The following is a 26,196-nucleotide window of genomic DNA, read 5'->3' as shown; positions in this document are numbered from 1 at the left end:
ATGACGCTGAGAGCCTAAAATGTACACGCGAGATACTGTCAATCCGCCAGTATAACGTTGTTGGAGATTTAAAAAATGGAAGTACAATCATTTTTTTCTGGGTGTTTTCATTAAGAAAAAACTGAAGAGGCTGGTTTCTACGTTATCAACATGACAGAGAGGGAGAAGAGAGATATTGTATGCATGCTGGGAAATATTTGTACCATAATCCAGTAAGACCAAAAATAAGAAGTAATTTCTTTTCTCTTTCTCTTTTTTAAAATGTATTTTAAAATGTTCTATCATGTTTGCATCGTTTGCTTAATTCTGAATGATAGCCGCGCTAAAGAAAAAAAAAGAAAATTTCCCCCTATATCTTTGTCAACATCGCAGATACCTCAAATTTAGTTTGCATCCAGCAGGTACAATTTGCTTTACCCACAATGCACAGCTATGCTAGCGGCTCTGTAGCACAGCACAGAGGCTGTGAGCGGAAAAAACAACAACAACAGGCTACTTTGCGAAGGCAGCTGCATGGATAGCGACAACAACAAAAGCAACAACGACGACCAGGATTTCACATGCAGTGATATTTCCTCAAACCAAAATGCTCCTTAGCCTTAGAATGTGAGTACTCTGGGATCTTAAGTGTTTTCCATCACCCGAAGTGACATTAACTCGCTCCTTTAAGTGAAAACTGGTTGAAAGCTAGCGGGCTAGCACGCTAGCTTCCTGCATCTCTCTATGTTTGAGCGTCTTCCGGCAGCAGTGGCGGCAGCAGCAGTGCCATGAACAGTGGACTCCCACCTTCAGCTGCTCCGCTCGGGGGTGCCGGGATACCTAATGTCAAGGTGAAGTTTTGTCGATACTACGCAAAAGACAAAACCTGCTTTTATGGAGATGAGTGTCAGTTCTTGCATGAGGATCCGTCCTTGGCGAGTTTGCCGCTGCACGGCGGCGGCAGCCCTGTCCCGTTGTCCATGGCCGGGGGTGGTGGGACGCAAGCGGGGTATTCCCTTGGCGGCTCCGCGGCGGGCTGCCCGGGCGGTGGGGGCACCGGCGTGCCCAAGAAGAGTGAAACATTGGGGCCTGCGAATACGTCTCTGGAGGGGCAGCTGTTAACCAGTGAGTACAAATTACTGTAAACCAAGGCCTCGTGCATGGTGACTGACTGTGACTTTACTTTCCGGCCTCACGGAGCTTTGTTAAAATTTAGCCCGAGGATTCACTGAGGCCTCTCAGCGCCAAAACAACGTGGTTTACTTTTACTTGCCAGACATTAGCAAAACAGCCCAACGTGCAACTAGCATATATCGCGCTCTTTAACTGTCGTCTCACAAGTTTTGACTACACGTTGTGTTACCAGTATCTTAAAAACACAAAACATGAGCCATGCTGCTGTAGCCGAGGAGGCCTGTTGTGTTGTGTGACAGCTGTGAGTGGGCAGAAATCCGCGTCCCACTAACGTTAGCTCCTGCAGCTAATAGCACGCTAGCGTTAGCTAAACTATGTTTAAACTGACCACTTTAACTTATTCTACCTGTTTAGGTTTCTCCTCCAAAAAGGAGAAATGAGTGTTTTTATCAGCACTTTGCATTTTCTTCTTCACTTAACTTAAAGTGAAGTTTAGTGTTGTTCTCCAAGTTGAGTCTTTTCTAACACTAGCCTACCTACGCTAACGGTTTAGTAGGCATTGTTTTTGTGTGTTGTGTTTTTGTGTTTAAGTAGCATGCACTTTGCAGTCCTGCATTAAAAGCTGTCCTGGAAGTATTACTAAAAAAGTTTGCTGGTGGTAGCTATCACCTTGGGTCAAGCTTCAGCTGCGGCTCACTGTTTACATGCTTTCAAACTGTGATTGGCTGAAGACGCACTCAGTTGCGCACACATTAGCATGAGTGCATTACCTTTTGGACTGTGTAAGCAATTATCTCTAACTGATGTCGGTCTGGCTTCAGTCCTAATCTGCAAAACTCTGCTTTTGTTGTCATCTACAGTCCCAGGGATGGAAGGTGCAACCCTGAGCGATGCCAATCTTACCAACTCTTACTTCAGCAGCAGCTTTATTGGGGTCAATGGATTTGGAAGTCCAGCAGAGCCTAAATACTCAATGATGCAGGTACAAGAGGGCCGCTGTAGGTCTGTCACAGTAAATATACAGTTAAACAAACTGAAAATGAATTTATGCGTGTTTTGTTTTGCTATGTTAGGAATGCAATGCGTGTGAAATTCTGAGTTGATGGTATACCGGTCACATTTCTGTATTGAGTTTGTTGTTATTGCGCTTTTTTTTTCACAGGGAAGCATAAAAACAGCTTCACAATAAACCAAAGTCTTCAAGTTCTCCATCACTCCAACTTTGAACATTTAGCTACTGTGAAATCGATGTGACACAATAGGTTAACGTCAGCCACTGCCATCATTAAGTTTCATCTTTTGCTGTTGGGAGTCATCGAGGCATTTACTGGCGGGTATATCGCTACATCCCCAGTCAGTGGTTTCCACATGTACGTGACTGGCAACATGGTTATGTTAGGGTTGAACCTTATTTCATTTCTTTTTTTTGTGCCGTATGCAATAACTTTACTAGTAGACAATGCCCTCAGGCATGTTTTTGAAAGTTCAGATGCTGCTAACGAGCTAAACTCGACTCTGCAGGTGGGCTGGGTTGCTTTTTGGCTAGTGTTTAATATCATTGAGCTGCCTCTCCAGTGAGTCTCTCATCTTGCTTTTAGACCAGCTCTGAATCCTTTGTCTTGGACTGTGGCTAGTGATGGTAGTCCTTGTTCTGCTCTCTGGGAGATCTGTTGTGAGCTTGAGGACCACTCAAACCAGAACCTGGAGCAGGTGAAGAGCTGGTTCGTGTGCTCCTATTTCAAGCTGACAGAATGCTGCAGAGCAGAACAAAGAGTGACGTGACCAGCCCAAAGCAGTGAAGTTGGACTATATCCAAAACCCTGGCCTCATGAAAGAGGCAGCTGAATTTGTAGATTAGTTATTAATTTGACACCAACTACTTTGGAACTAAAACATTTATAGGTTTAATTCAGCAACTGGCTACCAGCAGCTCCAACCTACCACCACAAAAAAGTTTTAGGTCTTTGAAAGCATAATTGGAGACTAAGGCCATGCAGTTAAATTATTTTATGGTATTTCGTTGTATTTTGATGAACATAATTGGACAGCGCGGCGCTTTTTGTAACACATATCCTCTGGATGCTCCTCTCCTTAGCGAATGACTACCAGCAGCAGCTCTCCCAGTCTTCTCAACGATGGTGCCAAGAACTTCAGCCACAGCACTCATGGTAAGCTGTATTCAGATATCTTTGAGGCACTAGCTGATACTCATCCACTGTTCCACAGTTTGGAAGGGGCCCTTAACACTTTGTGCTTTGCAGATCCAGTGAACTCCCCGACATCCTCACTGTTCAGTGATTTTGGTGCTCTTAGCATTTCCCAAAGGAGAAAGGTGAGCGTACAAACATCGGGTTATAGCATTAGAGTTCTTTAAAGGTTCAGGATTGCATTTTTATATAAGGAAGTACTTGAAGCCAGACAAAGATGAGTTAATTTGCCTTCAACAAGACTGATAGACAACTTTTAATTTTTGCATTGTTTTCATTTGTGTTGGCAGGCTCCTAACCCGGCAGCGAGTGAATTCATCCCTAAGGGAGCTCCACGTATGGCCAATATGGCTCAGTCCACTGTCCAGGCCTTCCCCTCACCTCTCTTTGCACATCCTGGTCTCAGCGGCTCCACAGCTGCTGCCCTGGCTCCAGGTGTGGTTTTTTTTTTGAGAACTACTCTCTACCTGAACACTGTCTGTTGGGCTCAGTTTTGTTTTTCATCTTTAGAAATTGTAATACTTGAGTTCGTGAGGGATTTCCCTCACATATTACTGTGAAATTAAATCTTTTCCTAAGAAACATTTCTCACATTCTGTCTCCTTTTTCAGGAATGTCGTTGTCTGCGGGATCTTCTCCTCTTCACTCACCTAAAATTACACCACACACCTCACCTGCTCCCCGTCGACGCAGTCACACCCCAAACCCTGCCAACTACATGGTGCCCACCACTGCGTCTGACCAGGGTGCACACATTATCCAGAAAGAGACTGTAGGGGGGACGACCTACTTTTACACAGACAACACCCCGGCACCAATGGCTGGGATGGTGTATCACGTGGTATAAGGCTCGCCCTTGTCATTTGTTGAGCAGGAAGAGTGAGCGCTTGTTTTTCATGCAGATTACACTCAAAATGCGGTACTGCAGATGCATTCAGTCTCTTTAAACACAAAAAAATGAATATCACTTAAATCAGTCTGCGTTTTTAAGTTTTGATGTAAATGTGAGTCTTATTTAATAGGCCGCATTGAGATGTAAATTCATGGCTGTTGACTCAGATATTACTGTGGCCTAATAGGGTCTCTTTATGTATCACTTTGTCTGCGTTTTAAGTTTTGTAAATGTGAGTCTTATTTAATAACATTCATGGCTGTTGAGTCAGATATTACTGTGGCCTAATAGGGAATGTAACCAGAGTTTCATTCTCTCGCATTCATTTACATAGCTGCCTGAAAACAATATTTGTATGATCAGACTGGTTTCCACTTCTCAATAAATAGGAAGCTGTGTTTTCTTTTTTCTCATTTTATTGCAGGTGTTTCCTACCTACCATATCTATCCACCCACGGCGCCACATGTGGCTTACATGCAGCCGAAAGCCAATGCCCCGTCCTTCTTCATGGCTGATGAGCTTCGACAGGTATTGTCCTTGTTAACCAAACATTCCCCTTCTCTTCTCTGAAGCTTTATAACTGATGTCTTGTCCACTTGTTTCTTCTTCAGGAGTTGATAAACAGACATCTAATAACCATGGCCCAAATTGACCACTCAGAAAATCCAGGTATAGCATCTACATTGTTGACATGTTAAGGGATGCTTGTGACAACTGACCTTAAACATGCGCTTATAAAACTAAATGGCTGTTTCAGTGTTCTATTTTCTATATTTACATGTAAACAAACCAGCACTGGTGCTTTTTGCAAGTCTGATGTAGAGTTATTCTGTCCTGTTGGTGTGAAATATGTTGGTTGTGGGCTCTGTGTGTATGTGTTTAGTGTGTGTCAGTTGCTAAGATTGCAACTATCACAAACGCATCACGTCAGCAGTGCTGTGGAGCAACAGACAGCTTTTCAGTGTCTCCCTTAAGGCACGTGTTGCAAAGTCTGACTCAGATTCCGTTTTAAAATAAATCAGGCTAGTAGGCAGTCAGTTTTTTGTAAATAGCTGATCCACTAGAGATGATGCCACACACATGTTGCTTTTGATCACAAATCCTTGAGCTTTTATAATAGAGTGAATGTCCATTTCAGGCTCAGTCTTGTTTTACTTTTGGTTTCTGTCACGCTCCCACTTCACCTTCTTCAGGGACTTTTTAAAAAATTCTGCTGGGTCTGGTTTTCACAATTATTCGAGATAGCTTTTCCCCAGACGGTAAACTATTGGTCACTAACAGGGAAAACAAGATTTCTGATTGTTTTGCAAACAAGCTTTTTGTACCTTAGGAATATAAACTTTCCAGTAAATTAAACCAAAAATCTTGTTTGTTGCCACTAGGGTTGGGCGATTGGACGAATATATCGACTATCAACTATAGGTTGAGCCCATCGGCGATCGTTTTTACGAGGGCGATTTATTTATTTATTTGCCCATGAGTAAGTTTCTAATAAGGATGGAGCTAATAGAAGCAGCCAACAGAAAAAACAATAATAGCGCTGTTTTAACAGCACCCTCTTTCATCTGCAAGCAAATGCACTCTCCTCAGAGTGTGCCCAAATGCTTGTTGATGGAGCTGCAGAAGCTGGTGATAACCTAGCATACTCAGCCGGATGGTGGACACGTACATGCTCATGCAAGTTAGTCGTGTTTGACTACTTTGCTCGCACACCACTTTGGTTACATCCTTAGGTTTACCTCTTTCATCCCAAATTGGCAACTTCATATTTTTTTTTAGTGCTGTCAGCATTAATGCGCGGTCATCACGACTAACTGGATTAACAATTAACACATCTGGAGCGCAGACTGAGTCAAAATTCCTGAAATGGTTCTGTCAACGCATTTCGGGCAGTTTGTCCAAAGTTGGTTCATTCTGCGCTACAGATGGTTGAGCACGTTAAAAATTTTAATTTCGTTAATCAGTCCTAATTTTTGGGGGAAATTAGTTTGTCCATCTTTGGACTTCTATGTTATAAATGCACAAATTAGTCCGTGCTTGGTTATATTCCTCCGCCTATCAAAATGTCTATGCATGCGCGAATATATTGCCCATCGTCGATTATTGGACTAAGGATTGTCGGTTGGAAAATCTTTACATATCGCCCAACCCTAGTTGCCACTTACATTTTAAATCTTTTATTTTGTGTGCAGTATGTGGTGTTTTTTTTCCCCTCTCTAAAAATGCCTGTTTTTGGTAGATGTACCATCTGAGGTGGACAGCTATCACAGCCTGTTTCCCCTCGAGCCCCTTCCCCCACCAAACCGCATGCAGAAGACCAGCAACTTCAGCTACATCACCTCGTGCTACAAGGCAGTGAATAGCAAAGATGACCTACCGTACTGCCTGAGGAGGATACATGGTAAGAAATGTGGTCATCATATGCATTTTTCTCAGATGCCACACACAGAGTTGATTTACCCTCCCGATAGCCCAGTTTAATAAGTGAAAGAAGCTGTTCCAGCATTTCTAATATTGTAATGTTGTATTGTAATGCCCCTCCCTGAGCCTGGTTCTGCCAGAGGGTTCTTCCTGTTAAAAGGGAGTTTTTCCTTCCCACTGTCGCCAAAGTGCTTGCTCATAGGGGGTCATATGATTGTTGTTTTTTTTTCTCTGTATGTATTATTGTAGGGTCTACCTTACAATATAAAGCACCTTGAGGCGACTGTTTTTGTGATTTGGCGCTATATAAATAAAATGGAATGAATTGAATTAAATGCTTTCATGGGTGGACTGCAGCTCTAAACTTTCAATACATTACTTGGGGGGGAGCTGTGACTCAGTCTGACAGAACAGATTTTTATCTCGTAAGCGCCGTAATGCAGTGTCCACTTAATGTCCAGTTGAGAGTGAGTGTGTGTGTGTGTGTGTGTGTGTGAGAGAGAGAGCTGATTTGACAAAACTAAAAAATCCCAGTGATAATGGCTTTCATGACAGTGGTTATCAGCTGTCTCTGTTAAGACGACTTTCTTTGTCAGGCTCTTCTTCACAAAATAATCCCTATGAGTGCCGCCTATTCCAATAAGAAGCATGTAAGATGAATATGAAAATTATGATTTATATGAAGATTTAAACATTAAAGGTTACCTTCCCACAGCCTAATAAAAGGAGTTGTGGAAGTTGCTTTAGTTTTAAAGCAGATAAAACTGAATATTAATTTTATTGATTTGCATTAAGTGTCCCAGATGTGTGTGTGTGTGTGTGTGTGTGTTTGGGTTTTATGAGCTGCAATCCCAACAATATAAAAAAGATTAGACTCAAATATAAAAGCATATAAATATTTTCACCATCGGAGTACCAGAACATTACAGTTATAATGTGATGCTGTAACTTTACAGGTGGGCTTTATGTGTGATGTTAGCAAGGTACAGCTTAACAAGCTACTCATGTAAAACATATTTTCCCAGGAAGAATCGAAATTGTGCCTAAAACATGTGAAATCCAGCCGAATTTAAACCAAAACTATATTCAAACAAACCAGTTTAAACCTAGTTAAACTTATTTAGATAAGGTGTGGTGAAACAATAGAAATTCTCTCAGGTAGAGTAAATAAATTAAAGGTTTTTTGGAGTTGGGCCCTTTGTATTCACTGGTTGTTTGTTTTCACCCATTGCTTGGATCTAACATAAAATGAATGTCTTATAAATAATTAATATTTTTAATATGCAAAGGTTTCCGCCTCGTTAACACAAAGTGCATGATGCTGGTGGACATGTGGAAGAAGATTCAGCACTCAAACACTGTAACATTGAGAGAGGTCTTCACCACCAAGGCCTTTGGAGACCACTGTGAGTGTAATTAGCTATACATGACTTGTTGATTTAATGCTTGCCTGTATTTGAACAGAAATTTCATATAGCTACATGATTTTATACTTGCATTTTTTTTCTGGTTACATAACTATATTTTATACTAAATTGTCTCAAATTTGCCATGTGCTAATTTCGTTGTTACTACAGCTTTAGATTTAAACTCTCCATGTGAATATCTGACACTAAAGCTATGTGACAAATAGATTGTTGTTGACCATTAGCTGGAGTTGAAATATCCAGTTAGCTAATAGATACATTTTTTTAAAATCCGTTTTACATTTTCATGCTGACACAGAAAGCATTTTGGGGAGGTTTTTTTTCAGCCCTAATTTCCTTTACACTTTTGTCTTCTTTCCCCAGCTTTGGTGTTCTCGTATGATTTCCATGCAGGTGCAGAAACCATGTTCAGCAGACACTTTAATGACCCAGCAGCAGACTCGTACTTCACCAAAAGGAAATGGGGTATGCTGACTGTCCCTCCCTTCCTGGTCCTTTGCTACGAATAGGCCTAGCATCACCTCACACGCCTTTCTGCACTCCCTCCCCTTCACACATTTCGACTCTGTTTACTTGTTTGATATTGAGGTCATCTGCCCAAGTCTATTTGAGTGCATGCTTTCATGATTGCATTGCATGCAGTTGTGCTCATGCCATGCTTATAGGTGTGTAGGTAGATGGGTTAGATTGTGCAAACGAATAATACATGATGTTTTTAAGAAATTCAAAGTGTCTAAAAATATGTTTTGGAGAGGTTTTTTTGTTTTGTTTTTTGTTTGTGTTTTTTGAAGTCTTGTTTGGTAGCCTAAGCTGACGGTTGGTAAGCACGGGTTTTTGTGATAGACACACGGGGACTTGGAGGAAACTGTGGCTGAAACTGATCCTAAGGCAGGTGCTGTTAAATAGCCTGTATACAGGAATGACAGACAGAGGAAGCAGAGGCATTCAGACCTTGGTCTTTGTGTTATCCATTCCAAACACTGATAAGAAACCACAACAAATGAGATGTGTATATACAAGCGTGTGTGTATATAACAAGTGTCTCTCAGATGCCTTTGCACATGGGTACATGATGATTGTACACCTAAATACCAGATAACATAATCTGAAGCCATTTCATTCTGGAATGGTCTTTAGTGAAACAAACAGGTTCCTTATTCTCGCATGCTGCATTGTGGTTTGATTGTGTTGTACACACCCTAACACTCTACCGCCTGACTTACATTACCCAATGCGAGTGGTTCACATAGGTTGTAAAACTTGCAGGGGGATTACGAGAAAGAAGTGAGTACTGCCCCGATAATAAACATGATTTCTAGAAACTGTAAATGGTCTTGCCTTATGAGACGCTGGTTCAAACTGTGACTGAAACGAGTATTTTGATGAATAAGAATAAGAATTTCATTAGCGGTTCTCAGTGATGTAGTGAACTCGTCAGTTTTACGTGAAGTAGGCTTCCACAGTTAATCACATTTTAATCTCGGTTACAGCTTTGGCTTCCCACAACGAAATAACCATAATTGACCAATATTAAAATTGCGTGCTACATCAATAGAACGCAAAGTAAGGGCAAATCCAAGTGTTCTTTAATCGTCTCCCATGACCCTAACAGCGTGTGCTAGTTACAGCTGTTCCCTGCATCTGGTTGCTTGAAGTTTCCGGGATGCAGTCTGGCCCGGGAAAACTTTGTTAAAAGATCAATATAAGATGTAACAGGCCGTTTAAAAACAAAAATCAAATGTCAGGACTGGAAATACTTTGGCTTCAGTGCAAGTGATTTTTAAACAAGAATAAATCCTATGCAAAGCGTACTGAGTTGTCTGCACCACAAAGCAACACAGCTAACTTACTCGGCTGTCTAAAAATAAACTGCTAACTGACTAAATGCACGAAGGCCAAAAAGAAGCCTGTACAGCGCATCAGGGTCTCCATCAGCTCACAAAACCACACTGAAATCTCCAATGCAGTAGCATTTGATGTGTGTCCACCAAACACTGTACATAACGAAGGCTTCAGAAAAGTTGTGGATGACAGACTTTATCCTCTTGTGCAATTTTTCTAAATTGGTAAAACCTGCAAAGAATGCAAAACCTCACAGGGATCTCACAGCTGTTGAGTGCTTTGCAACTAGTTTAATGTACATCTGTTGGACAGCTGCAAGGAATGGAATGAATTCCTTCATATTTTGTTTTTAGAAAATGCACTTATGTCACTTCTTAACTGCAAACAAAGCTGCAATTAACAGGAATGCAACATAGTGTAAAAGTGATTTAATTTTGTGTTTTGGTACCGTTCTTTTAATCTATATTTGCCTTCTAAGAGACAAACTGAATTTAGATGCATGAGAAAGAATTGAATTTGAATTTTGCTGGAGATTTACACATTAGCAGGAGTGTCGCACAGCATGGATGCAAAAGCAGTGTAATCTCAGTATTGGTCAGAGCAATACTCGTATATTGTATAGTGTTATATTTCTTTAACTGTAGGTCTGGATTCTTTGCTTCAAAGATACAGTAAACAATCTGTCATTGAGCTTCTTGATTTTTATCAGAAATTTTTAGTTGTTTTCTGAGACTGCACTATTGCTGAGAAAACTATCAGCTTGTTAATCTACAGACTGAAGTTCATGCGTTTTTACTCATGTCAGACCTCTAAGAAACAGCTTGTCATGAAGATAAGGTTACTGAGGAAGTAGTCTGAGGTTTAGTTCATAAGTAATCTAAAACCTCATGCCGCTTTTGCACAATAAAACTTTTTTCCCCATGTGCAGGACAACATGAACCCCCTCCACCACGGCAGCATGCGGGTCTGCTCCCAGAATCCCTCATCTGGGCATACATCGTCCAGCTCAGCTCAGCCCTGCGCACCATCCACACGGCGGGCCTGGCTTGCCGTGTGATGGACCCCAGCAAAATTCTCATCACTGGCAAGACCAGGTATACAGCTATTCAAGTATCTAAGCACATATTTCATTGTTCAGCATGGATATAAGAATCATAGGCTATCTCTTATAACCATAAATGTCCATGTATGAAAGAACATGAATTTATTGTTTAAGCTCAGAGATGAAACTATGACTTAAGTGTAAAAAAAAAAAAGTCTGTTAAAAGCAAAAGAATATTTTTATTCAGCGCTTATGTTTTCACAGCAATGCTTCTGTGCATGCACAACAAACATGTACGTTACCTAATGCGCTAATCTTTGTAGGTTACGGGTGAACTGTGTTGGGGTGTTTGACGTCTTAACATTTGACAACAGTCAGACCAATCATCTTGCCCTTATGCCACAGTACCAGGTACTTTATCAGATTCATGTGAAATGATTTTATTTTAGTACTGTCGTTCTGTTTTACTTCAAAAGCTGAGGAAGTGTGGTTAAAGTTTATTTTTGTGTTGTTTTTGTAGCAAGCAGATCTCGTGTCACTGGGCAAGGTTGTGCTGGCTTTGGCATGCAACTCCCTGGCTGGCATACAAAGGGAGAACCTGCAGAAGGCCATGGAGCTGGTGTCTATCAACTACTCTTCAGACCTCAAGAACCTCATTCTGTAAGGGGGTGGTGGTGTGATGTTACCCAGTTTGGGGGGGGGGGGGTTCAGATGATGGTCTGGTGCCTTTTTGTTAGGAGTCTTCAGTTTATGACTTTTTCGGTGGTAGAAATGGTCAACCGGACCTAAATTAATAAAATGAAAAGTAAACAAGTCAGTTAACATTGTCCACCTAATTTATCTGTATTAGTCTAGCTCGGTGTGAAAGTCCAAAGGCTGCTGCATACTGCTGTTATTTCCTTTGTATGTTCCTTATTTTACTGCCTGTTACACATGTCGCGTGTGGAGTGTAGCTGACAAACTCACGTGATGTGAAACGATATTAATGGACGTGGCGGTAAACACGTTGGTGTTACCATAAGCGCAATAAAGGCTTCCGTACATGTATTGCAGCAAACACAACCACATTGAGACTGACTAAAAAAAATGTAGTCGACGGAGCTTATCTGTCGTGTCAACTCATTCTGACCACAGTCCCTGGTTTAACTTAAACTATTTCAAAAACACAAATAAAAGCTGTCTGTGGGGCAAGAATGGAGTACCTCCTACTGAGCCTTTACTGTTAGCTTCCTCTGTGTTATGTTAGCTCTACCACGAGCAATCGATGCACTTCTGCTGACAGGTATTGTTAACGTACGTTAACAATACCTGTCAGCAACATTGGGGTCGTGTCAAACTTCTGTAGGATTAATTGTAATCGGAAATCATTAGAACATTTTAAAAAAAATAATCTTAACCTAGGATTCAAATAGTCAGAATTTATGCATTTTCAAACGTTTCTCAGTGTTTGTGTTAGTCCTACGCAGTATTTCTGTTATCTGAAAGAGGTGAAAAAAAAAAAAGAGGTCTTCAGCACCTAAACATGCAATCATGCGATTCGTGTTTTGAATAAGTAAGAAGAGCCGAGAAAAATATCTATGGGGAGTTTCAGTCAGTGTGACCTTTTTGTGGTGGTGTGAAGATAGATACCCTTTGAAGTTTAAGGGCCGTTGACTTATCAGATCTGCGTCCTGTAAATGAAGTGCGAGTTGACCTCTTAATAGAACTGATGCTTTTATACTTCAGTAAATTGTGACATGCAATATACTCAGGCTACTGTCACAGGTAGCATAATAACACATCAGCTGAGTTTTCACTTAATTTTATCTGCGTATAGATGCAATTAACCAAAACTTAGCATATAAGAGAAAGCTGGAATCTGATTGGTTAGTAGCGTTTGATCTTCTAATTGAAGCACTCACACCTGTGCTGTTTAAGGTTTTAGCAGTGTTTTATACCTTTTTTGTGCACTGCTTGCACCTCACACTTAATAGTGAAGAAGAAAACAGCAGTGTGTAAAGAGACCACCTTCTTGTGAGTGCAGCGGCGCCTGACCTGAACTCACATAAAGGTAAATTGTTGCTGTGTTTTGCAGGTATCTGCTGACCGAACAGTCTCGCCTGCGCAGCGTCAATGACATCATGCCGATGATTGGAGCCAGATTCTACACACAACTGGACGCATCGCAGATGAGGAATGACGTCATTGAGGAGGATCTGGCCAAGGTATGATGAAGGTTATGTTGAACACAACACATGTTGTACACAGAGAAGGTCTGAACAGAAAACGTGTCTGTAAGCCATGTTGCTTACTGCCTGTGCGGTGGATAGAAAGAGGGTATTGCTTTGGTTAGCAAATAGGGAAGTTGTTTGTGTGCACACAGGACGTTGTACAGTATATTGTGGACTTTTTGTGTTGAATATAGTTTCCCTATGTTGGAGCATCAATGTGTGAAACGGCCAACCCGACCCCATCTCAGCCTTTTTCTTTCGGTCAGGCCCCAGCTTCCTCTTCCGGCCTTGTCTCTGCGCTGACACGCCAAGTGAAGTAGCTTGTGGGTTTTTTTTGTTTTGTTTTGGTTTTTTTTTAAACCTCCTAGCTGCAGACCCTGAACTTAAAACGGAGTTCTTTAAATTTGAGTGATGTCAGTAATGTTTCATGAGAAAACACAGAAATGGTTCTCGGTAGTATAAGCTTTTTAGTCCAAACTCAAGTAATGACAGTATGTAGATTTCCTGCCTATCACGTCAAACGATGATGAATGCATGCCTGCGCGTATGAAAATAGCAGTAGCCCTCTGTGTTTTCCTGATCACTCTTATTGTTGAAGAAAAGCTTTATTTAAAAGTTCCAAGTGTCATGTAAACCATTTTTGGTCTGAGTTTGTGGTTGCATCATTGCAACAGTGCTGCTGTGTTAAGTTACAGGTTGTTGTTGCTTCAGTGAAGATTAACAAGTTTTAAAGACACTTGTTAATCTTTAATTTAGATTCTGATTTGGTAATTTTGCCAAGAAGCACTCATTGTTTGTTTTGTTTTCTTGCAATGCAGATGTAGTAATACAAATACAGCTGGTATCTACCACTGGTACCCATGCTTGATATTTTTAGCTATCTACAATATATCCGATTGAATGATTTTGAGGTAGACAAAGGAAATCTGATGTTTGGCTGTGCTTGCAGCTGTAACTGTTCATCAGATAGGGAGAGGGTTAACAAAGTGAAACCGACACTGTTCAGTCAACTCCAGAGACACACACACACACCCACACCCCCCCAACAATGTATCCGTAACAGTATGTTAACAGTAAACGGTATGTAATTTAAACACTATGGTTATTTGCTAACGATACAAAGAGGAGATTTGAAATGTCTTTCTCCGAAACTGTATGAACTTTGTGAATTAAGTGCCAGCAGGAAGCTTGGACAGGACCTTGTTTTCGCCTTGACGAAATGCCTCAACCTCATTCTTCCACAGTATTTCAGTTTTGTAACACCTCACAATCTCCTTTTGTAACTGTTACCCCTCAGTGGTAAAAGTAGGGCTGCTCGATTATGGCAAAAATGATAATCACGATTATTTTCACTGAAATTGAGATCTCGATTATTTGACGATATTTATTTAACAATAATGGCTTTAAAGATTGTCAAAAAATAATATAAAATAGTGTGCAAATACTGATTACAGTGCAAATGTTTGCAATATAAAAATAAATGAAAAATGTAAACATCTATGTTTAGTGAACTTCAAAATACTGCATAATATTTGATCCACGTCTGACTCCGTGAACCCATAATGTTTCCACCAATGTTCCCTCAAATATTTCATGTGTCTGAGTGAACACACAAACTCCCTTGGACCACTGTGAGCGACATCAGGCGTGTGCACTGTGGTCACGCCAGCATCTAATCCATCCAAGTTACATGGTTTATTAAAATAATCAAATTACAGCATTTACATTTATGTTAGACTACTTTTAATTAACTGCTTTAGCCCACTTACAATGAAAATTTAAAAATCCTGTTCATGACCTGTGTAGTATGTTAACACTATTGGAAGTAAAAATAACTTGAACTCCAATTTTGAAAACACAACTTTCTTTCTTTTTTTTTTTTTAAAGCTCTGACTTGTATAAAGCTCTGACTTGTCTGCAAAATTATGACCAATGTATGAGTCTGTAAAAAAAGTCTCAGTGAGAGAGTCCTATAACTCTCTGTTTAAATAAACTGCAAAATACAGTATATAATGACCAATGTTGGGCAATTAATTATATAGTTACTACTTCAAAAAAGTAACTCAGTTGTGCAAAAATTTATAAGAATGGCAAACAACAATAAATATATGTTTTTATATGCAGCTAAATTTTTTTTTGTGTGTGTGTGTGTGTGTGTGTGTGTGTGCAAATGAAATAGTCAATAAAATAAGATATATAAAATGTACAGAGGTTTTAAATAAACATTTAATGTACAGTAAGCTATTTACAGAACAATCAGCTGTTCTGCATCAAATTTGATGCCACACAAATTATTTGTGCCACTCAAAAATTATTCCTGTCCACTATGAGATAATGGAGAACAACAGCCTGATACCTGCAGGCCTGACAACAGGAGATGTATCCTGATGACTGCTGTAGGCACACCTGTAACATTCAGCAGTCGCCTCATTGTTCTGACACACACTGGAACAAAGCTGTTGCCGTACCATTGACTACACTGCACACTAACTACACAAGATTTTTCGCTCCTGAGAAAAGAAGAGGCGCTCTCAAATCTCTCCACATCTCAGAACACCCGTTTCTTAACAACTAGATGGTGATGGGGCGTTGCCATACTATCATTTTTTTGATTGGTTTGACACCAGTGGGTCGGCGCTGACTTTGTTTCATCACCAATAGGAAAGGGTGGGGGGAGTTTCGTAGGGGTGTAGAGTGAGTACAGGAGAGGGCTCAGTACACACCCCTTTTCAGTTTTTGCTCACACTTGGCGGTCAGACAGGAAGTTAAGATCCAGTGCTCCTCCTGCATAAAGCGATAGTGTTGAATGCTGAGCTGTAATCTACAAACAGCATTCTCACATGCGTGTCTCTTTTCTCCAGGTGTGACAGGGCAGCATGGAGTGTCGTTTTGTTGTGGCGGTACGAACTGTTTCTTCCGGTAGTGCAGAGCAGAAAGTCCCTATAAACAACGATGGTAGTATTCAGGAAGAAAACCAAACATTCCATATATTTTATCATAACTCTGGTTTTACGTGGCCTATCAACACAAGAGAGAGGAAAGTAAACACTAAAAACTGGTATAAAGTCCACACTTTTTCCGTCAATTGTTCCGTCTGTCCTGCTCCACATCTCCAATGGTTGTACACGTTGTCATTAATGTGGCTTCACTATGAGATAAAGGGAGATCAACAGCCACCTGTAACACTTTGCTAGCTAAAACACTGGTGTCGGCACATGGGATGCCATGTTGCCATGTCATAGCCTGTCAACAACGTTGATTGGCTGCGTATTCTTCCCGCATATAAACAACGATAGTATTCAGGAAGAAAACCAAACATTGCATCGCATTATTGGCTGGACTATAGGATAAGGTGGCATCGTTCTAATCCCATACAGGAGCAGCCAGTCACTTACTGACTAACACTGCAAAACAGAATTGTTAAAGTTTTAATTTTAATTTCAATTCAGGTTAGATTTTTTTTTTTGCTGCGCAACGCAGATTTTCTGTGTTGGCAGAGACTATGCCAGCAGGTGCGCAGTTCTGCGCCCATGCGCAGCTTAGAGAGAACATTGGTTTCCACACCACTGAAGTCGTTTTTCACCTCTCTTTTCAACCAACGCCATTCTTTCTTCAGCAGCCATTATCCTCTCCACTCCAAATAACTTCTGCTTAGCTTTCCGAGCTTTCTTCAGCAGCTTCCCTCGGGTCCTCTTAATTGTTGTGATGCGTGTTCGAAACGCAGAGAGGTGCGCTCGATTTGCCACACGGAGCAGCGCGAGAGTAAAGCACGAGGGAGGTGCTAATAATCGGCTCAGTCATTTTTAATGATCGTTGAAAACCCAGATCATAATCGAGATTAAAATTCGATTAATTGAGCAGCCCTAGGTAAAAGGATGGGTGAACTGCTTGTCACCCCGCTGGGCGGGCGAGCGGTGTGGACAGCTAAGCTTATGAATCCGATAACTGGACAGCCAGTCAAAGCAGGAGCTTCAAATTCATACCATAGGTGCATCTACTAAGCTTTCTTGGACATTTTTTTTTTTTTTAATCTCAGTAACTTGGATCTCAAGCTCTGAGTAAGTTTTCTGAAAATCTTGTGACTGCAATAACTTGAGAACAAGCGGACGTACGATTTTGAAATCGATAGCACAGGTGTGTCTACTAGGAGGCTGGTAACAGTGGCGGTTGCCGGTGTTATTATTTTTTTAAATTAATGCTTTTAAGTGCGACAGATCTGAACTCCAGTCAGCCCTGATTTAGGCTTCTGTAGTGAATGTCTGTAGAAGAACAATGTAGCCACCATAAGTGGCTACATTATGCTTGTGTAGCTGCTTTGTGTAGAATAGAATAGAATAGAATGCCTTTATTGTCACTATACGGTTGTACAATGAGATACAGTGTGTTAATTACCGTGTGATCGTGTCCCAGTTGTTTACATGCGGTGCCAGCCGATAGAAAGAAATACAATTGCTGGGACGTTTGTTTGTTTGTTTGGTTTTTTATTTATTTATTTATTCTTTGTCCTTCTAGTTTTTCCACTTCTTTGTTCATTCCCTCACATCCATTCTGATCATTTAAGCATTCTCCCTTGGGGAATTTGCTGACATTTGTGAGTCCTTATATTATTATTTTGATTATTGCCCCTTTTAGTGAGACAATGATTGTTATTCTCACTTAAAAATTTAAAAACTGTGGTGAAAAAGTAGCCAGAAATGCACAGGATGAATCAATGGTGGAGAAAAGGCCTATCACAATAGCTGCAGTCTTTTGTCAGGTTAAGGTGTGCGATTCAGAGGGGTTTGAGGTTATGGCATAGCTTTCACCCTCAAGCACAAATCCCCAGACAGACGCGTAATGTGGTTTGGCATTGCCTTACTGAAATAAACTGCCCCATAAACCTATATATGTCATTTGGTATTAATAGTATCATCACAGATGTGCAAGTTACCCATCTCGTGCAATAATGCAGCACCACACAGTCATGCAGACTTTGCTCTAATGACAGGCCACTTCAGCCTGAAGAACTCAGTATCTGTGATTTGCAGAAAGAATGTCTAATGTTGATTGGTCAGGCCACAGTAGAGGTAAGCACTTCACCTCAGAGAAGACGGCAGCGTTTCTGGATCTTGTTAATGCAAGTTCTTTCATTTGCATGGTTTTCTGCTTTCTGTTTTTAGTCAGTGTGGCCTGAGTGGTTAAGAGCCTCGATATTTGCATGTGTCTGGATTATTTATATAGTAGACCAATCTCTGACAGAATCCCCAAATTCTTGTTTCTCAGCATCACGGTGAGGGAAAAACCACAGTTTTGACATACTTTTTAAAAGACTGTTGATGTTCTTAATTTTTTTTAAGCACCATGAAACTATTCCAGTCTTTATTTGTCCCTATCCCAACATCATCGAAACTTGTTGCTGGTATCAAATTCAAAAACAGCAAATATATATTATGAATCAGTTCCTTAGTTTCAGTGTTTTGGATGTTCTCATTTTCATTTTTAAGCTCTATATATAGTTCAAATAGATCATTGCATTCTGTTTTTATTTCCCTTTAGGTTTTTTGGATCCTGAAAATGTTTTGTTTTAGATTTTTTTAAGTGTTAGTAGTAGTTTTCTTCTTATTCAGTTAGTGGGCACAGAAGTTAGTCTGGAAATACAGTTACAGAAAAATGAATCCTGAATACATTTTCAAATCAGCCAAAATGATTGATCAGTAATTGTCACTTTGTCCAACAGTAAAGATACAGTTGACAGGGTGAGACAGGCTGAGAGGAAGAAGAGAAAGGAGAGGCAGGAGCTAATTATATCTGCAGATATGAAGGTGAGCTGTAATTTGCTGCAGTGCAATAATCTGTCATGGAGTGAGCAACATCACGTTTTGGACAACCTTAGGTGCAGATTTAAAGTTACAGTACACGTTGGTGAAGAGTGTCTAACATTCTTGGGCTTGGACACGATGTGAGAGTGTAAACAAGCTGTTTATAAGAGGATAGGTGTGAATTTTGGGACACTCAAGCATTCACTGGCATAACATTAGCTTATAAGCATCTGTTGTTGTTTAGCTGGGCTGTTGTCGGCTATCCAGAGATGAGAGGGTCCCACATGTAATCTGCTGACAATAAGTAGCTATGACAATATCTGGAATAAACAAGCATGTTTATGCCTGTTTTTGTTCAGGTAAGGAGATGAGGGATGAGGTGGAAATAAGGGAGGAGATTATTAAAATATACATGTACAAGTGTTAAAAGAGCTGTTTGTGCTTTTTTTTTTTTTTTAGTTAAAAGTTAAAAGCTGTACTACATATGTCGCCAGTCTCTAGCCACAGACATAAACAGGGAAATAACGATGTCTATCTCAGCCACTGTACTCAAGATGATGAGACAGCATGGCAACTTCCACAAACTGGCACCTGCTCGCATTTATTTTTAATGGATTATTTAAGTTAAAGAAGTTTATGAGAATTCATCACGTAATTCCACCCTAATCAATGTATATTGATCAGTACATCATTCTTTTCTCTATTAAGTAACCTCAAATGAGTTATGTGGATTAGGTTAGGTGGTTTTGATGTGTAGGAGCCATGATGTAGGTGTAATATTGGTTTACTTCTGTCTTGCACGTCTTTGACTTCAGAGAAGAAACTGCAAACCAAATTAGAAGAAAATGTGCCATTTTTCTGGTTCGCTTTCAGTCAGAGGGAAGTATGTTGTAGACCCTGTGAGAGAAAACGGAGCTCAGCACCATGTATGGGTAGAAAGTCAACAGCAGCGGTTTCAGTTTCTGGAAGCATTCCTTGCAGGGGGAACATGATCTTTTGATTTGAAATTGGTGTTTTATAAGAGAAGATCCCACTGAAATAGATGTTTATTTACTTATTTATTTCCCTGCCCCACCCATCAAATTTAAACCCCCTCTCATTAACCTATATTCATTGTACTTAACATCTATACTCTGTTTACAGCTGCAGGAATGAAAATAAAATTTAAAGCAGAATTCACTGCATGTTGGTAATGAGTGGGGAATTTTACTGCCTGCTACCACCTCTAGTGGCAGATTGGTTTCCTCCTCTGGTGCTGCTTTCATGTTGCTTCTTTCAACTGAAAGAAAAAAGAAAGTTTCTGGTGCAGACAAATAAATTTGGCCCCCCTTTTTTTTTTCTGCAGGAGGTGCAAAATGGCCGACTCTTTCGCCTGCTGGCCAAGCTGGGCACCATAAATGAACGTCCAGAGTAAGTACCACTTGTTGAACGTTGCATCATAGTGTGTGATTTATTTCTGTTACAACTGTGTAATCTTGTGTTGTGCCGATCAGATTCCAAAAGGACCCAACGTGGTCAGAAACGGGCGACCGCTACCTGTTGAAGCTTTTCCGGGACCACCTGTTTCACCAGGTGACAGAAGCCGGGACGCCCTGGATTGACCTCAGCCACATCGTCTCCTGCCTCAACAAAGTCAGGGAGCTTGCCTTTTTTTGTCTCTTTTAATACTTTTGTTTTTAAATAAGCAGATATTTGATAATTTGTGCACTTCATGGAACTATTTAATGTGTATAAGTTAGGCAAACATGCACAGTAGATCAATTTTCTGTTAATGCTTCAATTGCGTAGGCTAAAATCGCACATTAATGTGCCCAGTGACTGCAAATGCAAGTTTAAAACAGGTTTAAAAAATGAAAAAAGATTAACCTGTTTTACAGTGTAGCGATTTTCCAAATTTCAGTTTCAAAAACACTGAATTACACAATATGTCAGTCCTAACCAGCACCATACATGCGTAGATCCTTTTTAACCACCAGCTTAACTTCCTTGACAAGCTGTCACTGTTTTTCTTAAAACTGTAGTTCCTCTTTTCACTTCGTTAGCTTGAATCTAATTAAAGCTGTGACTTTTCGCAGTTACAGCCTTTTCATTTGAGTAAACTGTTGTATGAATAGCTACACTCACTGTTAAATTTGTGTCAGATAGTCTAATCCTGTTAACGGTGCACCCACATGACCTTGTACTTGCAAAAGCGATCCCAACTGAGTGTCAAAACAGTTGCTTTTCTCATGAGAATGAATTGCTTTTGTATGCTAACTGTAGCAAAACAAAAAGCAACACTTAGAAAATACTTTTTTTAGAAGTTCTGTTTCTTCTTGTGTTCCTTTAGCTGGACGCGGGCGTTCCTGAGAAGATCAGCCTGGTGTCTCGGGACGAGAAAAGTGTCCTGGTTGTGACCTACTCGGACCTGAAGCGCTGCTTTGACAGTACCTTCCAGGAGCTGCAGGCCGCTGCATCCGGCTCTCTGTAGCGCCGCTTTCAGGCCCGGCAGGGTGGAGTTGCCGGGACCTGGAGCACATTTTTGCACTACAGTGGAGGACCAGGCTCAAAGAGATGACATCAGCATGGCAAAGGCAGCGGGGCAGGGCTTCGTGAACCTCAGTCACATACACTGACCCTGTCCACCAGGAAGGCTTTTCTAAAGTGTAACTTTTCTTTTTTAGTTTTCTTAAACCCCACAGCTGAAAATTTAAAAACAAAAGGAGGAAAACAAAAGTTTATGGACAAACATGGAAGCTGTGACGAACGCATATGATGACATTTTTTTAAGATTCGGGGAACAAAGTGAGACACAGAACGTGACGTTTTGAACTTTTCCTGCTTTTATTGTTTGTTTCTACAGCTGGGGTTTATTTTTCTGAGGAGGATGCACTAAGATTTTAATTTTTTTGTTAATTTTTGTTATTTTTATGAATATGTGTGAGTGGCCTACAGGGTGAACGGAGAGCTAAAATCACACATGGACATAAATACCAGAGCAGACTCGGAATTGAAACAAAAACAACAAAAAAAAAGAAATCTAGCTTTCTACTGACTGCATCTTTCTTCCGGTTGGAGACCACACCCCTTCATTCTGAAGCACTTGGAGACGGGAGACACCACTCAAGGCTTTCATTGGAATTGGACAGCTAACTAGCTTTAGCCTTGGTTGATGGTTCCCCTTTGACAAAAGGAAATAAAACCACTTGGGTAGGGTGGGAAGGGTTTGTAAAACTGGAAAACAAATAAGGATTTCAGACATTTTGGTTCAGGAGATAATGGAATTTGGGTTCATTTGCAGTGGGGTGGCATGGAATGGGATTTGGGATTGGGTGGGTGGAGACTTGTGGTGTCTATGGGCACTCAGGAAGAGGTGTCTTCTCCTGGGGTAGTGTGAGATGGGGGTGGGGTGGGGTAGGGATGCGTGGCTTCTGTTGGCACTGAGGAAGGGGTGTCTTCTCCTGTTGCCGTCTACCAAGTGTTTGTTACATATGCAGCAACCACCTTTGGTCAATGGACACGGTCGTGGCATCTACTGCTCAAGGAAGGGTCATTTTGGCTGTGCTACCCAACACTTGGGTGTAGCCCATGGGTGGGGCTTCTGTTGAGGTGGAGCCATAGCTGCCTCTTTGTGGAATGTCCTTATTTGGTCCCCCACCTATCTTCTCACCCCTAATGTCCCTTATATATGTCTCTTTCTTACTGTCCCCTCTTTTTCCTTCCCTTTTATCCCAAACTTCACCTCCCCTCAGGGGGTCTGGGCCCCTCTACTTTGGAGAAAAAGCAATGCTTTTGTGACTTTTTCCCAGCTGTTTTTTTTTCTTTGCTCAGTTGTTGTGCAGGAATGCATGATGGGAAATTGGGAGGGCTGTCAAGTTTTCTTTTTTTGCTTTTTATTATTCTGTGGACCAATTCCAGCAGGGGTTTAGGTAAATGGGAAGGGGATGGAGGGCGAAGGAGGGTACAAACAGGGCACCAACTGTAATTTGTTTTATTTGTGTGTTTATTTTTTAAGATCATGAAATACAAACTTGCTGGAGACACAGCAGCAGCGCTGGCTGCTGCACTCACTTGGATGACTTGGCTTTCTCTCAGGATGACGAACAGCTGGATGGGCCCAATGATTGAATGTGTCTGGCTGTCATTGGCTGCCCCTTGTCCAGTCATATAGATGAGTTACAGTGGAGCGGGCGGGACGTCTTCAGATGGCGGTTTTAGGAAGTTAATGTAAGTTTAAGACATTGTGGGGGGGATTTCATGTTGCCCTGAAGCACAGATCTACTTTTGGTTCATTTACCACTCAGACATTGTTCATTTACCTTCAATTACCCAGAAAACAACAAGTTCTGCCAAGCTAAAATTCCTGACTCCTCCAATTCAGATTTTTCATAGAATCATTTGAATGTTACAAACACGAGGCTTTAAAGTGACAAAGACTCTCACACACACACAGTTGAATCATGATGATAGAGGTCAAAATCAAGTAAACTGTCCCGGATGCAGTCGACTTTTACGTGAGCTTTTCAATGCGGTCTGTTCTTGGGGGCAACGACAAACCTTCAGGGTGCTGGCTGTGTTAGATCATGTACTACTTCCTCTGTTTTAGTAAACGAGAAAAAAATGAACCGACAAAACTTATCTGGTGAATGTGGTGCTTTAGAAAACCCTTTGAAACAAACTTGCACACATTTTGAAAAACACACACATGCCCCTTCTGACTCGGCCTGTGTAACGTCAGTGCTCATATCACTGTATTCCACATGATAACACACACACTCCGGTTAATATTAGTGATGACCTTCTCCTCTTCCCCAACATCAACACACCTACAATCACCATCTTAGTATGTTTTAAGCCCCTCTTGTGTTCTTGTCTCAAATTTTTGCAATATTTGTGTGTACAGCAGTATTTTAATAAAGAATACCAAAACTGATACTGATGTCGAGTCTTTTTTTTTTTTTTTTCTTTTTTTCTGGGCAGTTACAGAGACCATCATTTTTTAATATATAGGTAAAATATCACAGTCATACATGGTAAAAACATGGATTTTCCTGTATTATAAACACATTCCTCTTTGGTTTTCTTTGAAACTGCATGATGGGCTTTAACCTAACTTATTACTGGTTTAAGGCACTGCTGTAGCTTATCTGCTTGGGTGGCTCGTGCCAAAAGGCTGCTGAGACCTGAGTTTAAGCTTGTCCTGGACCATTTCTTGTGTGTCATTCCCTGCTTTCCTATATCAGCTTATCAAAATAAAGGCTGAAACTGTACAAATAAATAAAATGAAAAAAGTCCAAGGCACTCCTGTTTTAAGATAAAATTAAGATGCTGATATTTTCACAGCAAGGCCATGTTAAAAACTCGCAGTGTGGCACACAAGACTTCATCTGGGAATAAAACTGAGTCCATGAGCACTCTGAATCTTTTCCAGTGGTATTCCACCAAAGTGAGATTTCCACATGAATATGTGTCAAAACATTTCAGAGTTTTTAGATAACCTTGCAGTGAAAATAAAGGCATTTTAGTTTTATCTTCAAATGGCAGCGTCTTAGGCTTAAATGGAAACAAAAGAATACAGGTATCCCTTCTAAAGAGCACCTCAAATAGAGGTGGGTTCAATGGAGGACGCACTCCTCAAAAAAAAAAAAAAAAAAAAGGGGTCTTTAATGTAACCTGCATTTGGATGTGATATAGAAAAAAAGACCAGAAAAGGCAAAGGCAGCTGTATACAGATTTGGGCTGTGACGGAGTCTGCAACAGAGCTGTCTGCCCACAACTAACCAACTAGTATTATAAAGAGGAATACACAAACAGGATCAACTAATCAGAACTAAGCTAATCTTTGCACATTCAAAGGTTTTTGCAAATGGAAACAAACCCAGCATGAAAGATTTTATGAATTAAAGAATACATTGAATTAAAATACATATACTGAGTTGTCAGTTTATTAGATACACTTAAATCTTGGAGTCTAACACTGTGGCCTACAAAAAGAATCATATTGAGTCTTGGAGAGTGTGGAGGACCTATCGTCCTCACACCAGTTTCATTGTCGGATATTTACCGTGAAATATGAAGCGTGTTGAGGTGGCTGCTGTTGTGATTTGATGTTATATAAATAAAATAAAATATATTTATTTCGTCTGCGGTGGAGACTGTGAAAAAATTAGTGATCTAAAGACGCTTCCTACTAGAACAGCTTTGCATTATTCACTGTTAAAAAAAAATATCCTTGTTTATCTTTAGACTATGCCTTAGTGCAACTCCAGTTTGTCATCTTTCTAAAATAACTAGTCTTAGATACCAGCTTCCCTCTAACTGGTTGCCCTTGCAAACGGATGTTTTAAGCAGCAGTTGAAAATATAGACTTACTAACATGGTGACCTCATTCAATATTTTGGCCATGCCGCTGTATTTCTGTGGTAGGAATAAGGAAACTGATAGCAGGTTACCTTTAATTAATGTAATTATTTTTTTACCAAGGCTGTTGTGTTGGACTGCAAGATTTACAGCTACGTGTACCTATTAAAGTGGAAACTGAGTAAAATTTACACTCACAAATGGTCAAATTTAAGGTTGTAACATTTTGGTTGCATAACTAAAATAAATACAGGTACATATATTGCGTCTAGCTGTATAATTCAGTGGATAATAACTTTTTCCAGCATGTAGTAGCTGTGCAAGAGGAGCAGTTATTTTATACAGCAGTGCTCCTCTTCACAAGGCTTCAGGCATGAGGTACCAATACAATAAGCTCTGATAGTTACATACTAGTGAATACATTCTGCATAACTGCACGGGTATAAGTACTGTCAGGTAAGACTTAGCTGCTCGTAGAATGGGTAATGTGGTGGAAAAGCACTGAGATAATACTTGTGAGGAAGCTTTGTTGTACAACAGCATGCGATTTTGCAAAGGTTTCTTGAACAAGTTTGGCTGAAGGAGGAAGATCCAAAATATTTGGGGCATTTGGACGTGCAGATACTATAAAAAGTGAGGTGGGGTAAATTAAAAAGTGTAAGGTGAGGTCTGGAGAAATTATAAAAAGCTGTATAAACCCTGTATGAAGTTGTGAAAAATACACAAGCGTGGATGCTAAAGGGAGGGGTAGAGGAAGGCTGAGTTATAGTCTGGAGGAGGGGAGCCTCCCTCGTCAGACTCCCAGTCACATGGCAGGATCGAGGGGTCGTTTTCACGGAGACCTGCGATGTCACTGCACAGGAAGGGCACCTGGGTGTCTCGACACTTGGTGAAGGTGAAGAAC

General features: G+C 40.6%; 2 protein-coding genes across 5 annotated transcripts in view; one reads left to right on the top strand and one right to left on the bottom strand.

Moving 5' to 3' along the window:
- The first annotated feature begins 22 nt into the window (after positions 1 to 22).
- Positions 23 to 23,865, top strand: pan3 (poly(A) specific ribonuclease subunit PAN3). 4 transcript variants are annotated; one of them, XM_039617071.1, is made up of 18 exons: positions 23 to 231; positions 1,974 to 2,095; positions 3,209 to 3,281; positions 3,375 to 3,445; positions 3,611 to 3,755; positions 3,932 to 4,149; positions 4,637 to 4,741; positions 4,825 to 4,882; positions 6,453 to 6,614; positions 7,924 to 8,040; positions 8,425 to 8,526; positions 10,832 to 10,997; positions 11,269 to 11,356; positions 11,466 to 11,605; positions 13,020 to 13,149; positions 20,299 to 20,363; positions 20,447 to 20,585; positions 21,283 to 21,423. In XM_039617071.1, the coding sequence occupies exons 1-18, from the start codon at positions 180 to 182 to the stop codon at positions 21,421 to 21,423; spliced, it is 2,094 nt and encodes a 697-aa protein (XP_039473005.1). In that variant the 5' UTR covers positions 23 to 179. The 4 variants fall into 4 exon arrangements, with proteins under 4 accessions (XP_039473005.1, XP_031595048.1, XP_039473006.1 ...); XM_031739188.2 differs by lacking the exon at positions 23 to 231 and adding an exon at positions 768 to 1,104 and having other exon boundaries at positions 21,283 to 23,865; XM_039617072.1 differs by lacking the exon at positions 23 to 231 and adding an exon at positions 1,396 to 1,414.
- The window catches only part of flt1 (fms related receptor tyrosine kinase 1), a 40,379-nt gene continuing 37,115 nt past the window's right edge, over positions 22,933 to 26,196 (bottom strand). The window contains exon 30 of the mRNA XM_031739173.2: positions 22,933 to 26,196. Coding sequence (XP_031595033.1) covers positions 26,028 to 26,196 — 169 coding nt within the window. The 3' untranslated portion in view covers positions 22,933 to 26,027.

This window comes from Oreochromis aureus, linkage group 9 (genome assembly GCF_013358895.1).
Source record: "Oreochromis aureus strain Israel breed Guangdong linkage group 9, ZZ_aureus, whole genome shotgun sequence".
In the NCBI taxonomy this organism is placed as follows: domain Eukaryota; kingdom Metazoa; phylum Chordata; class Actinopteri; order Cichliformes; family Cichlidae; genus Oreochromis; species Oreochromis aureus.
This window is presented reverse-complemented; position numbering and strand designations above follow the sequence as displayed.